At 35.7% G+C, this 16,698-nt stretch overlaps 1 protein-coding gene across 2 annotated transcripts; it reads left to right on the top strand.

Annotated features, from left to right (window-relative positions):
• The first annotated feature begins 4,594 nt into the window (after nucleotides 1-4,594).
• On the top strand, nucleotides 4,595-8,479 carry LOC110894476 (putative RNA-binding protein YlmH). 2 transcript variants are annotated; one of them, XM_022141702.2, is made up of 9 exons: nucleotides 4,595-4,977; nucleotides 5,374-5,483; nucleotides 5,843-6,048; nucleotides 6,149-6,254; nucleotides 6,490-6,558; nucleotides 6,887-6,951; nucleotides 7,044-7,142; nucleotides 7,224-7,323; nucleotides 8,158-8,479. In XM_022141702.2, exons 1-9 carry the CDS (start codon nucleotides 4,848-4,850, stop codon nucleotides 8,218-8,220), a joined length of 948 nt encoding a protein of 315 aa, XP_021997394.1. In that variant the 5' UTR covers nucleotides 4,595-4,847; the 3' UTR covers nucleotides 8,221-8,479. The 2 variants fall into 2 exon arrangements, with proteins under 2 accessions (XP_021997394.1, XP_021997395.1); XM_022141703.2 differs by having other exon boundaries at nucleotides 4,630-4,977; nucleotides 5,374-5,518.
• Nucleotides 8,480-16,698: the final 8,219 nt, after the last annotated feature.

Raw genomic sequence — 16,698 nt, 5'->3', positions numbered from 1 at the left:
GAGTTTATACTTTGTTATTCATCGTGATTTCGACTTGAATGTTTGAGTGCTGTTCGAACTCGGACTATACTCTGTCATTCGTTGTGAATCAGCTGAATTATTAAGTATTGCACTTGTAAATCGTTGTGAGGGTTTAATCTCGTGAATTGTCGTAACTGCTGTATTAGTTACTAAACCGTTTGTGTGTGCACTGTTATTTAAATTAGGTTAATCAAGGCTAATCAGTAGGCTTATACACTGCTCATCAAATCTACAAGGTGAGTCATTCTCTTTTTATCAACTGTTTTACAATACTCCAAATTATTTTCAAAGGTTATAATTACAGGGACTAAGTCGTGGATATCTTGAATCACTGGCTAGTGGGGTATTGTGCACATTACTAATTTTCTCCCAGTTAGGTTCATTGACCTACTAGGGATAATCATCACTATTTCAGGTTCATTGACCTAATAGTGGTATGACCATCGTCACCATTGTGACAGAGCGCCAGATAAATATAAGATATAAACCATTGTAATCGCTCTTATGCTGTAATTTTATAACCAAGGGTCATTTTATAGAACCTGAATGAACTCACTCAGTATTTCCCTGCTGACAAAACCTTTTTCAAACATGTTTCAGGTGATCTATTGTGATCCAAGAAAAGTGTCGTGAAGCACTACAAGCTTAGAGATGTGGCTCAATGTAAATTAATAAAAGAAACATGTTTTGTAAAATAAAGATTTCCCAGTGAAATCACCTTATTGTAAGTTATGGGGTTTTATCCCTAAATCATATAAACGGGCAGTTTTAAATATTGTAAGATCTTGTTTTAAAAAGACTTCCGTTGTCGCCTAAATTAAATACCACGGGATTTCTGTCCCGCGGCTCCTGAAACGGGTCAAACCGGGTCGGGGGCCGTGACATTTGCCCCCAGCCAAAATTTACGATTTTCCCCTCGGTTCAAAATTACGATATCACCCTCAATTCAAAGTTACGTTTTCATCCCCAGTGCAAAATAAAAATATTGTTTTCCCTAGCTAAAAACTAGGATTTTACCCTAGGTAAAAAAATTTGATTTTTCCCCAAGTAAAAATAAAAATATGACTTTGCCACCAGCTAAAAATCATGTCAAGGAGCTGCCTAACACTCTTTTTATATTTTCCTTTCTAGCAAAACTATAGTACTGCTTTTTTAATTGGTTGAGAATTATTCGGACATCGCCCCGCAACACGGGCGGGGCTTCACCTAGTTATAATTAATATGAGTTTTTTTATAATTAATATTAGTGTTATTGATATTAATATGAGTGTTATCGATATTAAAAAGAGAAAAAAAAAATAAAAGTATACGCCGCACACTGGGCTAGACTGGGCGTCTAGTGTGGTCCAAAAGACCATTATAGTTTTGTTTTGCCCCCAATCTAGCCCTAACTCAGGGGTAAAACGGTATATTTTTGTCTATACTCCCCGTATAAGCCTAGACTGGGCGTCTAGTGTGGTCCAAAAGACCATTATAGCCATGTTTTGCCCCCAGTCTAGCCCTAACTCAGGGGTAAAGTGGTCTTTTTTGTCTATACGCCCTGTATAGGACTATAAGAGTCATATACGGGTCATATAAGACAAAATATGACATAATCAGAGATTCTCTTGGAAATTGAAAAATGTTATACGCGACGTATAAACCTATACGAGACGTATATGAGGGTGTGTGAATAGGCACATGGGTGTGTGAATATGTAGACCCTATTAATTTTAGATAATAAAACGTTCCAGGTCTGATAAAATTTTGTGTTAGTCAATTTCAGTTATATCAATATTAATTTCAATTTCATTTTTAAGTTTTTATTTGTTTTAAAGCCCTTTAGCTTTCCAGAAGATGCAACATATTTTATTAAATTTTTTTAATTGTTATTCATTAATATAATTAAATATTAGAAACATGTTTTAAATATACTAATTTGGTGGATGACTTTTCCAAACATAAATTTGGTGGTAGTTAATATTGTTTTTTTATGGTGGTAGTTAATGCTGTTTTTTTCTACTAAACAAATAATGTATGAGGTTTTGGTTTGAACCTATAACAAGTATCCTCTATAAATTAAATTGATAAAATAAAAAAAAGGTAATTGTCAAAATCGTTCCTGAGGTTTGCGCAGGTTTGTCATTTTCGTCCAAAATGACACTTTTGTACCAAATTGCCCCCAACGTTTGTAACTTTTTGTCATTTTCATCCAAACCACTAACTTAGTTTATTGTTTCTGTTAAGTTGAGGATATTTGGATGAAACTGGCAAATATAAAACCACAGGGACGATTTTGACAATTTATTCAAACTCTTTTAAGTTTCTTTTATTTAATTAATTTTGTTACATATATAATAAAAAAGAATATACATGCAATTTTTATATGAAAAAAATATTAGCTTTGTCACATAATTTTTATAAATTTTCATTGAACCACTAACTAAGCTAATTTTTTATTAAGGCGAATGATGTTTATAAACTAAGACAGAAATTAATTTTATAAAAATAAAATTATTGCTGGTGACCTTATTGAAAAAAGTCAAATAAAAAAAATCTTATCTTATGTACCGATTTTGTAATTCATCTTCAACTCTTTTAAATTCGCTCCTAAGAAAAAACAGAAGCCAGTACCCCCTATCAAACAATGTATCGTTACCAAACCTTAAAATTACCCATCAAATTGTAATTATAATGCTATGAACCAAAAGTTTCTTTACTCAAGCCACTCAGAATAAGTATTAGTTAGTTACCCTCATAATCTTAATTAATTAAATATTTTATTTCTACCAACATATTTCCTAGGTGCTCAACACATTTAAAAAATATGTAACGTTTTACAATTTTTTTCTATCTCTACAACTGATAAATACTAAAAGTTGTAATCGATTGTTATGTACTTATGTGTTGCACACCAATGACGTTTTCTCTTTATAAAACTAATTTATATAAAGAAGCTGTAAATTAATTTCTGTCTTCATTTATAAAATTTAAAACATCCTTCACCTTAACAGAAAAAATAAACTGAGTTAGTGATTTGGATGAAAATTTATAAAAATTATATGACAAAACTATTATTTTTTTTTCTAAAAACTTCATGTATATTCTTTTTTATTATATATGTAACAAAAATAATTAAATAAAAGAAATTAAAAAGGGTTTGAGTTAATTGCCAAAATCGTCCCTGTGGTTTTATATTTGCCAGTTCCATCCAAATATTCTCAACTTAACAGAAAAAATAAACTAAGTTAGTGGTTTGGATAAAAATAGCAAAAAGTTACAAACGTTTGAGGCAAATTGGTATAAAAGTGTCATTTTGGACGAAAATGACAAACGTGCCCAAATCTCAGGGATGATTTTGGTAATTAACTCAATAACAAAATAAAACTAACTTTTAATGTTATGTGGCGCTTACGTGGCATAATAAAGCCTCTATGGCTTTAAACCATATCATCTAGCCTTATAGCGAGTGTTGATACAAGTTACAAAACGAACCGATGCCCACCTAATTCCTACTACAACAAGCGTGACGTAGCCCGCCGCAACGCGCGGCATATGTAAAAATCTAGTTATTGCAGTCTGAGCGAACGATCCAAACTCTTGAAGACATGCTTCGGGCATGCGTTATAGATTTCGGCAACGGCTGGGAAAAGCATCTCCCTTTGGTGGAGTTCTCATATAATAATAGTTATCACACCAGCATTCAAGCCGCTCCATTCGAGGCATTGTACGGGCGTAAATGCCGGTCACCTCTCTGTTGGGCAGAGGTGGGGGATAGTCAGATTACGGGTCCAGAGATTGTAGTGGACGCCACAGAAAAGATCGCACAGATACGACAACGCATGGCGGCAGCACGCGACCGTCAGAAAGCCTACGCGGACAAGCGTAGAAAGCCTTTGGAATTTCAGGTCGGGACCGGGTTTTACTTAAAGTTTCACCCTGGAAGGGTGTGGTACATTTTGACAAACGGGGCAAACTGAATCCACGATATGTCGGACCGTTCGAGATCATTGAGAAAATCGGCAAGGTAGCCTACAGATTGAACCTACCAGCTGAACTCGGGGCAGTTCACAATGTCTTTCACGTGTCAAATCTAAAGAAGTGCCTGTCAGATGAGACCCTTATTATTCCTTTCAAAGAGCTCACTATCGACGAGCGGTTGCAGTTCGTCGAGGAACCTGTAGAAATCACGGACCGGGATGTGAAGGTCCTCAAAAACAAGAGAATCCCTCTTGTTCGAGTACGTTGGAACTCCAAACGTGGCCCAGAGTACACCTGGGAACGCGAAGACAGGATGACAGAAAAGTACCCCCAGTTATTCAGAACCAATGCAACCACTGCTGAGGCTGAAGCTACTACTTCGGAATTTCGGGACGAAATTCCAGATCAACGGGGGGAGGATGTGACACCCCAGGAAAACCAGTGAACGATTGAAATTACCTAGCTTCCTCAGTGAGTGTATACCAAATTTCGGGACGAAATTTCTTTTTAGTTGGGGATAATGTGACAACTCGTATTTCCGAACCTATTTTTGTGCTTTGATGTAACGTATGTGAACGATATGAATGTTATGTGATATTTGCTCTTATTGAATGAATGTGGGACATGTTATATGAATGTATATGTGTTACATGATCCAATCGCACAACAACCCACACACCCACTTGAATCGCACAACACCCACGAATCACACAAGCCCTTTGGGCCGTAAAGCAACAAAATCGTATCACTTGATTCAGTTTTATCATTTGGTTTCGATAAATCAAAGACAGAAGAACCAAACTTCCAACTGGATTGAGGGTTTTAACACGACAAGAAACAAGAATTGAAGATAATAACGGTCAGCCATGGCATCAATGAGCTTCGCCGCTGCGGCACAACCGTTTCTCAAAAGAGCAATACCCAACCCTAGCTTCTTCACCTTCTTCAACAATAAGTTTCACCCCTCTTTATTTCATGCCCCTTTGACTTCTTCAGGTTTCATCATCATTCCTTATCAAAATTACAGTGATTGCTGTCATAATTTGAGGAAATTTATAACCTTTTTTGTTTATTTTACATTGATTAATCATGGGTACATCTGAATTTCAGCTATTTTGCACTGAAAGTTATTAACTGATTACCCTTTGACTTTGGAAGTCAAACATTTCACCACTAAACTTCAAAATTATATGGGAATTTTCATAGTGTCCTGAAAACAGTTCCAGATACTAGAATAGTGTATAAAAGGAATTTAATATGTGAACATAATTGTTAGTTTTTGTAACAAAGTCGACATAATTTGCAATATTTGAAAGGTTATGTTTGACATCAGAAAGTCAAAGCCCTAAATCTTGAATTATTTTGCTTCTGAACTGAGGGATTACACTACAGGTGTTGGTATATGTCACTTGGCACAAGCTGCAAAGGGTGAAACTGAGGTTTTACTCAAGGGAGTTGGTGAAAGAGGCTCCAATGAAGAAGTGAAGCATATTATTGAAATGGTAACTATGCAAAAATCATGACAAGGGGTAAACGGGTAATTTTGCTTTTATATAACTTTTCTAAAGAAGTATACAGAACATTTTCAAATGGAGAGTGTTACATATTTCAATTGATGGGGGACAATGGCGAAGCTTGAGATTTCCGATCGGGGGGTCGAAAACGTATATACCAAAATATTTCTATAAAACCAGGGGTTCAAAAACATATATACCAAAAAATTTCTATACGAAAACTACATACTCCACACTACTGAACGAAAAGTTCGGGGGGTCGGCCGCCCCCTCCCGCCCCTATTATCCTACGCCCATGAGGAAGTGCTATTTCTAGATTCTTATAGATATTATTTTGTTATTAATAGGCGAAACGAGCGTCGATACGGCGTGAAGTTCTCCATACAGATTTTCTCACACCACCCGTCTTAAAAGAGTCCATGATGATTATAGAAAAGTTAGCAGATGTTAACACATCGGTTCAAGGTGGTTACCCTGAGGCTGAACGATGTCGGCTCTCAGTTGGACATCCGGAAGTATTGACAGCTGATCCTGACATCGTGGCTGCATTAAGGTGGTGCATGGTTTAATTTGACTTTTCTTTTTTACATTAATATGACTCCTATTTGGTTTAAAGATTTTGTTAATTGGTTATATATTTGAAATCATTGCAGTATTTCCGGGAACTTTGGGTTTCAACCTTGTTCACACGGTGACTTTCTTGGTGCTATTCTCGGCACTGGGATCGTAAGAAATAAATTGGGGGATATTCTTTTACAGGTATTAGTCGTCTCGGTTTTGGATGATTATTCAAATGCTTTTAGATGATTGTTAATGTCTGCTAATAGTGTCTGGTTTGTCACGATCATATTTTTTTTTTTAACATGGTAATAAATAGAACGAGTGCTTGTAATATTTTATTAAACGCAAAAAAGAAAAAGTGAAGATGGGAAAACACAAATAAAAAGGCGTAGAATTATTTGAACACAATTTCGGTTTTCTTGTTTGGTTGCAGGGTGAAAAGGGCGCCCATGTTCTTGTTGTTCCGGAGCTAGTTGACTTCCTTACTATGTCACTCGATAAGGTAATACTTAAATACAAAAAAAGCACCACACTATTGTCCACGTATTTCATAAAAATTGCAACATTAAAGCAGGAACGTTTAAGTAAGTGTTTGAAGCACTAAAACAATCTCTAATAATATTGAGAAAATAAGATAATCTTGAGGGGCTATATCTAATTATCTATACACATTTGGTTTTCTGTTAAAAAAGGCAACAGGCAATAGCTCGGTGTCATGTGAAAATCATAAATTTTCCATTGTTACAACATATTAGTCAAAAGATTAAGAAACAAATAGAATTGACGTTAGTAATTCACATAGTCAATCTTGTATAACTTGTCTATGGCAGGTGGGGAACGTACCCGTCACGTGTAAAAAAATGCCATTGATTGCCCTTGAATATGAACCACCAAGGTCACTGACAACTGTCATGTTATTATTTTTTTACATAATAAAGTCTACTTTCTTAATGGGAAGAATTTTGACATAGAAATTGCTCTTTATAGGACTAGAACGTTCAAAACCGTAGAAGCATCTATGAGGATTGATGCCATAGCAAGTGCAGGATTCAAGATATCACGATCAAAGCTAGTTGGGTTGATAAGGTACTTTTTTGACAACTTTCTTGATGTTATTTGAAACGACGGTGCATCTCTTTTTGGTCATAGTGGAGCCCTTTGTTTCAGTGATGGAGATGTGCGTGTTAATTGGGTGACGGTGACAAAAAACAATACGACTATAAAAAGCGGAGACATGATCTCTGTGAGTGGGAAAGGAAGATTGAAGGTTAGATGATCAAACATTCTATGTGACAGTTTTGAGTTTTGACCTGTTTACACTATACTTATTAATGGGTGGGTTGATTCGAGTATGTTTTATCTTTAGACTAAAGATCAAATACAAATACCTTTAACGTACAAAACGTACGAACTGAAGGTTTTGCTGAAAAAACGTGGTGGCATTTTCGTAATTATCAAAATTACTCTACAAATGATCTTGTAGGGTAATTTTGATCTTTGTAGGGTAATTTTGAAGAGTATCATAGTTACTCTACAAATGATCTTGTTAGTTAATTTTGATCTTGTAGGGTAATTTTGAATTGTATGTTCTTTGATAAACTAGTAGAGTCATTTTGATAATTACCCTACAAGCACATTTTACAAAATTACCCTACAAGATCAAAATTACCCTACAAGATTATTTGTAGAGTATGTTTGATCATTACCCTACAGGCAAATAATTACGAAAATGTCACCGTGTTTTTTTTTTTTTTTTTTTTTTTTTGCCTTTCGTACGTTTTGTACGATAAGGCACTTTGTATGTTAACTTAACTCTTTATCTTTAATGGTTCAAACTGTAAACATTATATTAAAGGGTTATGGGTAAACCTCCCAAATCTTTTTATCAAATTTTTATTAAACTACTGTGATTTTTTAGTTAAATCTGACACACTCATTCAAAGTTTTTGGACATCGTTTTGGGTCAACTGACTGATGAGTTTTAAAAATGACCCGTTTTTACCTATTACCCAACCCAACCATTTTGTTACCTCTAAATATCGTATGATGCGTCTTAATTCAGTTTTTTCAGTAATATCTTGGTGTTTTGCATTTTGACCAGATAGGAGAAGTGAACGAAACCAAGAAAGGAAAGTTTGCAGTTGAGCTCATCCGATTTCTATGACTTGATGGAGATATGATGGCTACAGGGCTCTAACATTGCTATTAATTTAAGCCAAGGTTCCGTACAAAAAGTATACAAAACAGTATTTTTTAATCAAAATGAAAATGTCTTTAAATTATTCGAAACACTTGATCATTCATGTTTAACATGTTGTTTACATTGGAGAGCCAAACTAACCAAGAAGGAAGTTTGCATTTGAGATCATATAATGATGAGTTACTCCAGGTTTAGTCATCATGAATGGCATTAACCGACCATATGTGAACTGTTGGTTGGTGTTTTGGTCTGATGTTATATTTTGCAGACACTATAGATGGATGTTTGGATGTCCTTACTTAGTAGTCTTAAAGTTTTAAATTCAAGGGGTCCTGGAAATATGCAGACATTTTATTTATATAGCTCTTGGATCGGTTAAAATCTCTATAGATTTGGGAGAAATTTGTTTTTTTTTTTTGGTGAAGAACAAAAAAGCTTTAGGGTTGGTAATAATGAGTAAAGTTCAATTTGCCACCATGTTGTTTGGTCATTGCATAATGATACCTTACTTTCCACTTTTTGCGTAATGACACCCTGTAGTGTGATGAAACGCCCACTACAGGGTGTCAAAGTGGAAGGTAAGGTGTCATTATGCAATCTGGACCACCACAGGGTGGCAAATTGCACTTTACTCTATTTTTTTGATAATCGCTACTATAATTACAGGGTTGTTAAATAGGTAGTGTATGTAGGTGGGGCAAATCCAACACAAACCTGGAAATAATGTTACTCATGAAACCTTGAATGCTTATTTGCGGGTTGACACGAACACAACTGGTTTTACTTAGGTTCTTTTTTTTTTTTTTTTTTTTTTTGCATATTAATAATCTAAATTTACTAATGTTAATAATCTGAATTTACTAAATTACAGAACAAAAAAATACAAATGTGTAATAGCAATTAGATGTAATCTATAAAAATGTGTATTACTCAAATCTTTTTAATCAATTAGTTTAAATTCTTGCATAAAACATATTTAAAAAACACTATAAAATAAATGGATTGATGGGTCAACTCACTACCTTGTCACAACCAAATTTAACGGTTTAGCTATGCATATTCACGGATTCGACCAGTAATTTACCAGAACCTTTTCAACTAAAGCCTATAAGTTTCATGTTTGATTTGGATTGCGTAACCTGTTTCAACAGCAAGTCTGATCGGTCCGAATAACCTCAGATGTAAGAAAGAAAGATTGAAATATGGTTGTGTTAACATACATTTAAAGAAAATTTGTTTTTGTTGAATCATTCCCAAAACGAGATTATGATTAATGAAAACATATATAAAAATGGGCTTTTACACTCATAAGCCCAATAAGATTCGAATTATTAAGGCCCAATTACCTACCTCTATTCTTCAACGGCTATATATCATCTCCCAAATTCGAACAATTCAAACAACCCTTCTTCCTCCCGCTCTATCAAAGTATCGATGCAATGACGACTTCAACCGTAAATGACGACAACACTTATTCTTCCTTTAAGGCTTAATTCGAGGCCTATAATCGCCTTCAAGCGGCAGCGGTTGCATTTGGAGAAAAGCTTCCTATTCCTGAAATTGTGGCAATTGGAGGCCAATCTGATGGCAAGAGCTCACTAGGGGCGGATCTAGCCCACATTTGTGGGTAGTGCGTTTGGAAAAAATGGAAAAATTAGTGAGAACCTTGTAGAATTTAGAAACCCATTAAAATAAAATCCTGGATCCACCACTGGAGCTCAGTACTTGAAGCGTTTCTAGGATTCCGATTCAACGTTCGGGAGGTCAAGCTTGGCTCGTTATAACTTAAAAGGGCTCAAGCTAAGACCTAGGCTCGTTTAGAACCTTATTTTTAAAGTTCGAGCTTGGCTCGTTTATTAATTATATATTTCTATAATTATTTACATATATATTATTTAATTTTTAATCATAATTTTATTTATAATCATATTTTGTATATAAATATATTAAATAAAATTATATAATAAAAGCTCATTTTGGCTCGCAAGCGAGTTCGAGCTTGATATGTGAAGCTTGGGCTCGAGCTGTTGATATGTGAAGCTTGGGCTCGGGCTCGTTTATTAAATGAGCTACAATAAAAGCTCGAGCTCATTTAAGCACGGCTCAATTCTAGTTTTAAACAAGTGAATTGAGCCGATCTCAAGTAGCACACGAGCGGCTCGGCTTGTTTACACCCCCAATTGGTATAAAACTATAAATTGGATATTATGTTAGTGATGATAGAGTTTGAACTGATATTTTATACAAGTGGTTGACGGTTATGAATCATGAACGTGTTCATGCTTATGATATTTAACTGAACTCAGGCTTTAAAATTGGGGACAAAAAGCTTATTCACAAACTTGCTATTTGAAACCATGGTAGGAATCAGTTAAGTAGTTAACTCTACCAACAGGAGGAGGATTCTGATGAAGAATATGGCAGTCCTATCATATTAGCATCAACGGTTGCAGACACCATTAAATCAAGAACTGATGCAATGGGGGAGAACGACAGAAGAAGAGAAATCAGAAAGCAGAATTGGTAGCTGGCCCGGTCTTACGACCAATATAAAGCCACCTAACAGTAGACTTCGCCTGTATGGTGGTGCTGCTTTTGAAAGAGTTATGCATGAATTTAGATGTGCTACATATTCCGTTGAATGTCCACCAGTGTCAAGAGAAAAGGTAAAAGCAAAATACGGTTGAAAAAACGAGTCGTTTTTTACGTTTTGGATAGAGTAACAGGTAATCTAGTTTGGATGTTTTTGCACAGGTAATCTAGAGTAACAGCCGGCAGAGGTGGTGGACGAGGAATTACTGAGGCGGCTGCTGAGATTGCGCGTTCGGTCGCCAGGTCATGGCTTGCACCACTGCTTGACACCGCTTGTGAACGACTTGCGTTTGTGTTAAAACACCTATTTGATCTAGCCATGGAGACAAATCATAATCACCTCTGCCTTGCTGATTGTAAGTTCTTATAACTTAAACAGAACTAGTAAAAGTAATAAAAGTAGAGGGACTAAACATGTATATAAGCTAAGTTAACTAAATAAGAAAAAAAAAACTTTATGAAAGCAGATGGAGTAAACATGTATATTAGGAAATTTAAAGTAGAAGGACTAAACATGTATATTAGAAAAGTTAAGGGTGTAAACAGAAAAATACACCCCGCGTGTTTCTTGCGGTTGTCTAGGAACGGAAAAAATAATTTTATTGACTGTAGGGTAGCTCAGGGGCGGACCTACCATATAAGGTGGGTGGGCGGCCGCACCCCTTGAAAAAAAAAATTAGTGGTATTTTCGGTGAAAAATCCCGACCGCACCCCTTGGAAAATTCCGACCGCACCCCTTGGAAATTTTCGTCCGCACCCCTTAGGAAAAAAAGTTAGGAATTTATATAATAAAATTGTGAACACGGATTGAAACCCGATCCAATTATGTAAACAAGTTAGCACACTAACCCCTTTAATAAAACTTGAATTCATTCTATCAAGCCCAATAAGTTAATATCAATTCAAGCCCAACCCAAATACAACTTTAATTAAACAAAATCAGTCCAGTTTACAAAAAAATACCCAATAGACTGTCAGCTTTATACGACTCCCGCCTTCCCTCACCTCACTGCCAGTGACCTGCGTCACCTCCACCCCCGACGGCGACTGCAACATTCCGGCGAAGAATAGCTTAATTCCAGCCACAAACAGGTACATGTTTTGTTTTTTGTAATTTTAATGTTTATGTGATTTTGTAAGACTCATGATATAATAGGATGGGTTAAATAAGTTTAAATTTTTATGTGTTTTGAGGTAATTTGCGATTATTCTAGTCTTTATAGGATGAGTTTGTTGTCTCTTAATCACTTATTGATTATATGATTCTAGTATAGGGTTTGAAAAGTTGAAATTCAAAACTTGAAAATTAAGGAATATTGATGGTTGAACACTCAAAGATTTTAGTTTGATGTTTTTTTGTTTTACATGACCTGACCCGACCCGACCCGAATTTTTATGTATATATCTAGGCGGCCTAAAATTTTTAAAAATATTTCGCACCCCTATAGAAAAATTTCTGGGTCCGCCACTGGGGTAGCTTTAGTATTTTACCCTGCGCGTTGCGGCGGTATCAATCAGTATTGTATTGGCACGCCGGGTACTCGTCAAGTAACATGGAAAAGTTATGGGTTGTATGATAACTTCATTAAAGTGACGGGGTGTAAACGTAAATAAAAAACTAAAAGACAAAAGAGGTAAAAATGAATAAAAAGTTTGGCGTCATTGGCTAGGATGAATAGTGAGGGGGAAGGAGTTGGTCTTTAATAATATATATAGATATAGAATTTGGTTTTCTCTATAATATTACTAAAACTTTTAACTAACTGTGTGTTCCTTGACAGATGCAAAAAGGCATGTGGACATGGACGGATATGTAGGTTTCCATGCTGCATTACGACATTCTTAGATTCGGTTACAAGCCCGTATTCTCAAGTATGCTACGAGAGTGATTTCCAATTTGGTGCTGGTGCAAACCCGTATAAATTTGAGTTGTCAGCACAGAAACCTCTAATGAACAATGCTTACGAGGAGCTGACACCTGGAAAACGTGTGGAAACACAAAAAGTTTATATGACTGTGCCTGAGACCCCATCACCTGACCAGCCATCTGATGGCAATTATGTAATTAAGAAGGAACACGTGAACTATATCGAAGGTGGCCCGAAAAAAAGGCAATCCAGAATTAAGGGTAACAGCAAAGTGTTGGATGATTTAAGAGTTAAAAATAAAGGCTCATCCTACACTGAGATTTGCTTGTTAGCCGCACAAAATTTTGCACGCATACGTGAAGTCTTGATTGAGCGAAGTGTGACGTCAGCATTGAATTCTGGCTTTCTAACCCCATGGTACGGATTCTAATTCGAGGTGGCGAAATGGGCTGGGTCGGGTTGGGTCATGTTGGCACAGATCATAACTTTTAGGATTTCCAAAATTATTATTATTTATTTATTTTCATAACATTCTAATTTTTTAAATAAAATGATTTCTTGTAAGCTAATTTATTTGTGATCCAAATTGACCCCTCTACTTTTAATGTTTTAAACTTTTTTATGCTGCAGTCGTGAACGGCTTATGGTGGCGTTGGGACTGGGTTTATTCGCCGTGAATGATGAAAAGTTTATGGACGTGTTCGTTGCACCAGGAGCGATAGATGTCCTCCAAAACGAACGCGAGTCTCTTCACAAACGTCAAAAGATACTGCACACTTGTTTGTCTGAATTTAAATCTGTCGCTACAGCACTTAAATGGTGATCAGTGCTTCCATCTTGTAAGCAAATATCACACCTGAAACCAATTTATCTAAACAATCTTCATCACAGTGAGTCATTTCTGTTCATAATTACACATAGACACATAGTTTTATTTTTTGTTATTTTTTAAAATAACTCTGAAGATAGGGGTGTGTATAAGTTGAGTGATGATAGGCTGGACAGCGGATTAAATATACAAATCTTTGGATTCAATAATTGATTATTGATCACATTGTCACATCCATTTAGCAGCATCCAGCTTTTGCTTAGAGCTTATCCAAGTGGATATTTGGAAGATTTTGTAGACCTTCGTCACATGTTATTGATACAAATTATGTTGCACATGATGCATACGATTCTATCATTTTAAAAATACTAGGGATGCATTGTGTGTGAATATAGAAAACTTAATCATACTAGTCGCAGAAACATATTTCATTTCATGGTTCATGTATTAAAGTAATATACATATACATAGTATATATGTATGTATAATTTAATTACGATACATAACACCAGTGGCGTCTCTGAGAATTCACGTACCCTGTTCGAGCTCGAAAAATGTGCCCATATGCTTTAACGATAAACAATATATTATAAAGCATAAAAATGTATTGGGTTGGGCCTAATAAACCTAATGTTAAGTTGGGTAATTATAAAGCATAAAAATGTATTTGATAATGGGTCTCTATATTGGATTTGGTATTTGTGTACATTTTTTTTAAGAAAAATAACATATATATATATATATATATATATATATATCGAAACTTTAAAAAAAATCTTGTGCCCCTCGAAATCACGGGCCTTGTGCGGAAGTCCTCCCCGCACACCATAAGAGTCGCCCCTGCATAACACGGTTATGTAACCTTATAAATGTCTCTTCTCCCCTCTTACACTATATTTGACTCGCATAACGTACAAGTTCACCTGAATTAAGTATTACAAGATAGACGTATGGTCTTATCTGTTTTTATTTTACTCGTTTTTTATTTTTTTTCTCTTGAGAAATAAATTTTAGGAACAATTTTATATATGCCTTTCTAAACTCACAAAATTATATATTTTTGTAAGTCATGCTTGTACAACATTATGTGTTAAGCATTAAAATCTTGTGTTTCAATGAAATATGTAATTTTGCAAATGTATTGAGTGAAATATATTTACCCTTAATTGGAATTCTTTGTGGTCTAGAAAACCCTATTGGTGTGGTATTTTACCATGTGACAACCAACTAACCAAGCCTATAGTCAACTGCTACGTCAACTTGTATGGGTTGTTTCTGTTTTTATTTAAAGACATGGTCCAATTTGTTGACTAGCAGGGTTCGCTGTCTCTCCTTTATATTTTACTTAATAATTAAGTTTTACTAGCCGAAAATTTATGAAAGTGACTCAAAACATATTTATGATTGTGATTTTGTATATAAAAAACAGAGTACGACAATATATATTCACACAGGGGCAGACCTACAGGTTGAGGGTCAGGTCGACGGTGCACCCCTTAAAAATTTGGCTAAACTCTTGTTCGCACCCTCAAAAATATTTATGGGTCCGTCACTGTATTCACTTATTCTCTATACACTCTTCGTGTGTAACCAAGGGCATCCGTTTCCGATGGAGGTGTTTCTAGTTCAGTTTAATTGGCTTTTGACGAAAATTTTGGATCTGGTTTTAGTGTTTTACTGGTTTGGTGGTTTAAATTTACAGTTTGAATTTTTTTTCCGACATCATTAGCTTGTTTTTTAAAATCTAGAATTATAAAATTGGCTCACGATTGTAAACGTAGAAAAAAACTACATATTAAGTGATAGAAATTGTATAAAGAAAAAGGTCGAAGAATCAGTTCGGTTTACACAAGTGGTTCCAAGTTTCAAACTGCCTCGAAGTGTTATAACCACCAACAAGAAATCTCATTCACCCCGGAGGATATCTCGGTTAATCTCTTTTTTTTTTTTTTTGAACGGCTAACAAATTCAATCCCGAGCACTCTTGGGGCACCCACTGGACAAACGGAGTACTCCGAGAGTAACCCGAGTCCACCACCAATTCCGGGGAAAACCCGGTAACCCACTCGCCTTTAGGCACGACGGTGAAATTACCGGTAAAACCCGTTTGGCTCAAGGATCCAACCTAGGTTTCCCTGGGTCTCCTATCATTGCCCACCAGTGCCTTACTCTGCATCAAGTGGGAGTCGAACCTGCATCTCTCAAAAGAAATGCAAGTCCTCAACCACTTGATCTAGAGATCATTGCCTCGGTTAATCTCTTCTGCAAGCCCTTTTTATATTTACTATTTTTCAATGACGTATGGTTGAAAATGGTTACACTCTACATCTTAGACCCACACTCATGTTTGAAGACATGATATTCCTGTTGTGAGGATTTAAATGATGATTTTCTACACATGATTGTCTAGTATTTGTCCGTATATATAGAAAGCGTGAAAGGTAGATAAAGACATTTGAACATTTGTGATTGACCTTTTTTTTTTTTTTTTTTTTTTTTTGAGAGGAAAACTTCATTAAAACACACCTAGACCCGAAGACCGAGTCTTGAAAAAACGGGAACACCCTACATAATTACATATTGACACCAGTTAGACCACGAGATAACATTACATTTCACTCTATATTTATACCAAAGATAACCCAAGGACCTAGCTTCGCTGAAGATACTATCCACCTTGACTTCCGAATGATTAAACACTGCCCTATTCCGAGCCAGCCAAAGACACCAGCAAGAAGTAAAAATAATACCTTGGACGACGACCCTCTCAGTGATTGACCGGTTACATTTGAGGTGTTGCTAAATGTATCTCCTTTTTTACTAAACGTACCCCCTCCTTTAACTTTCACATTAATACAATTCAAACCCTGTTGTTTTGTTTTGTTTTTTTTTGGACTAAATGGGCTCGTCTAAAAATTAGCTTCTTTGGATGGAGGGCGATGATGAATAGGATTAAACGTTATCATCGTTGGAGGCACTCTCAAAAAGAGGTGTTAATATCAATTTAAACCTTTGCACGAACTATGAATGGTGCTAGAGTCAATCGACCATCTTCTGCTCTCGTGTGATTTTACAAAGATCATATGGTCTTGGTGTAAACAACCATCTTATCATTGCCATTCCATTGTAGGGATTCTAGACATTCCCAAGCAT

Source organism: Helianthus annuus, chromosome 3 (assembly GCF_002127325.2).
Source record: "Helianthus annuus cultivar XRQ/B chromosome 3, HanXRQr2.0-SUNRISE, whole genome shotgun sequence".
Lineage (NCBI taxonomy): Eukaryota > Viridiplantae > Streptophyta > Magnoliopsida > Asterales > Asteraceae > Helianthus > Helianthus annuus.
This window is presented reverse-complemented; position numbering and strand designations above follow the sequence as displayed.

Coding starts and splice junctions, on each gene's coding strand:
- LOC110894476 (XM_022141702.2), top strand. CDS start 4,848: ATGGCATCAATGAGCTTCGCCGCTGCGGCACAACCGTTTCTCAAAAGA. Junction 4,978..5,373: donor TGCCCCTTTGACTTCTTCAG/GTTTCATCATCA, acceptor ATTACACTACAG/GTGTTGGTATATGTCACTTG. Junction 6,559..6,886: donor TTACTATGTCACTCGATAAG/GTAATACTTAAA, acceptor TGTCTATGGCAG/GTGGGGAACGTACCCGTCAC.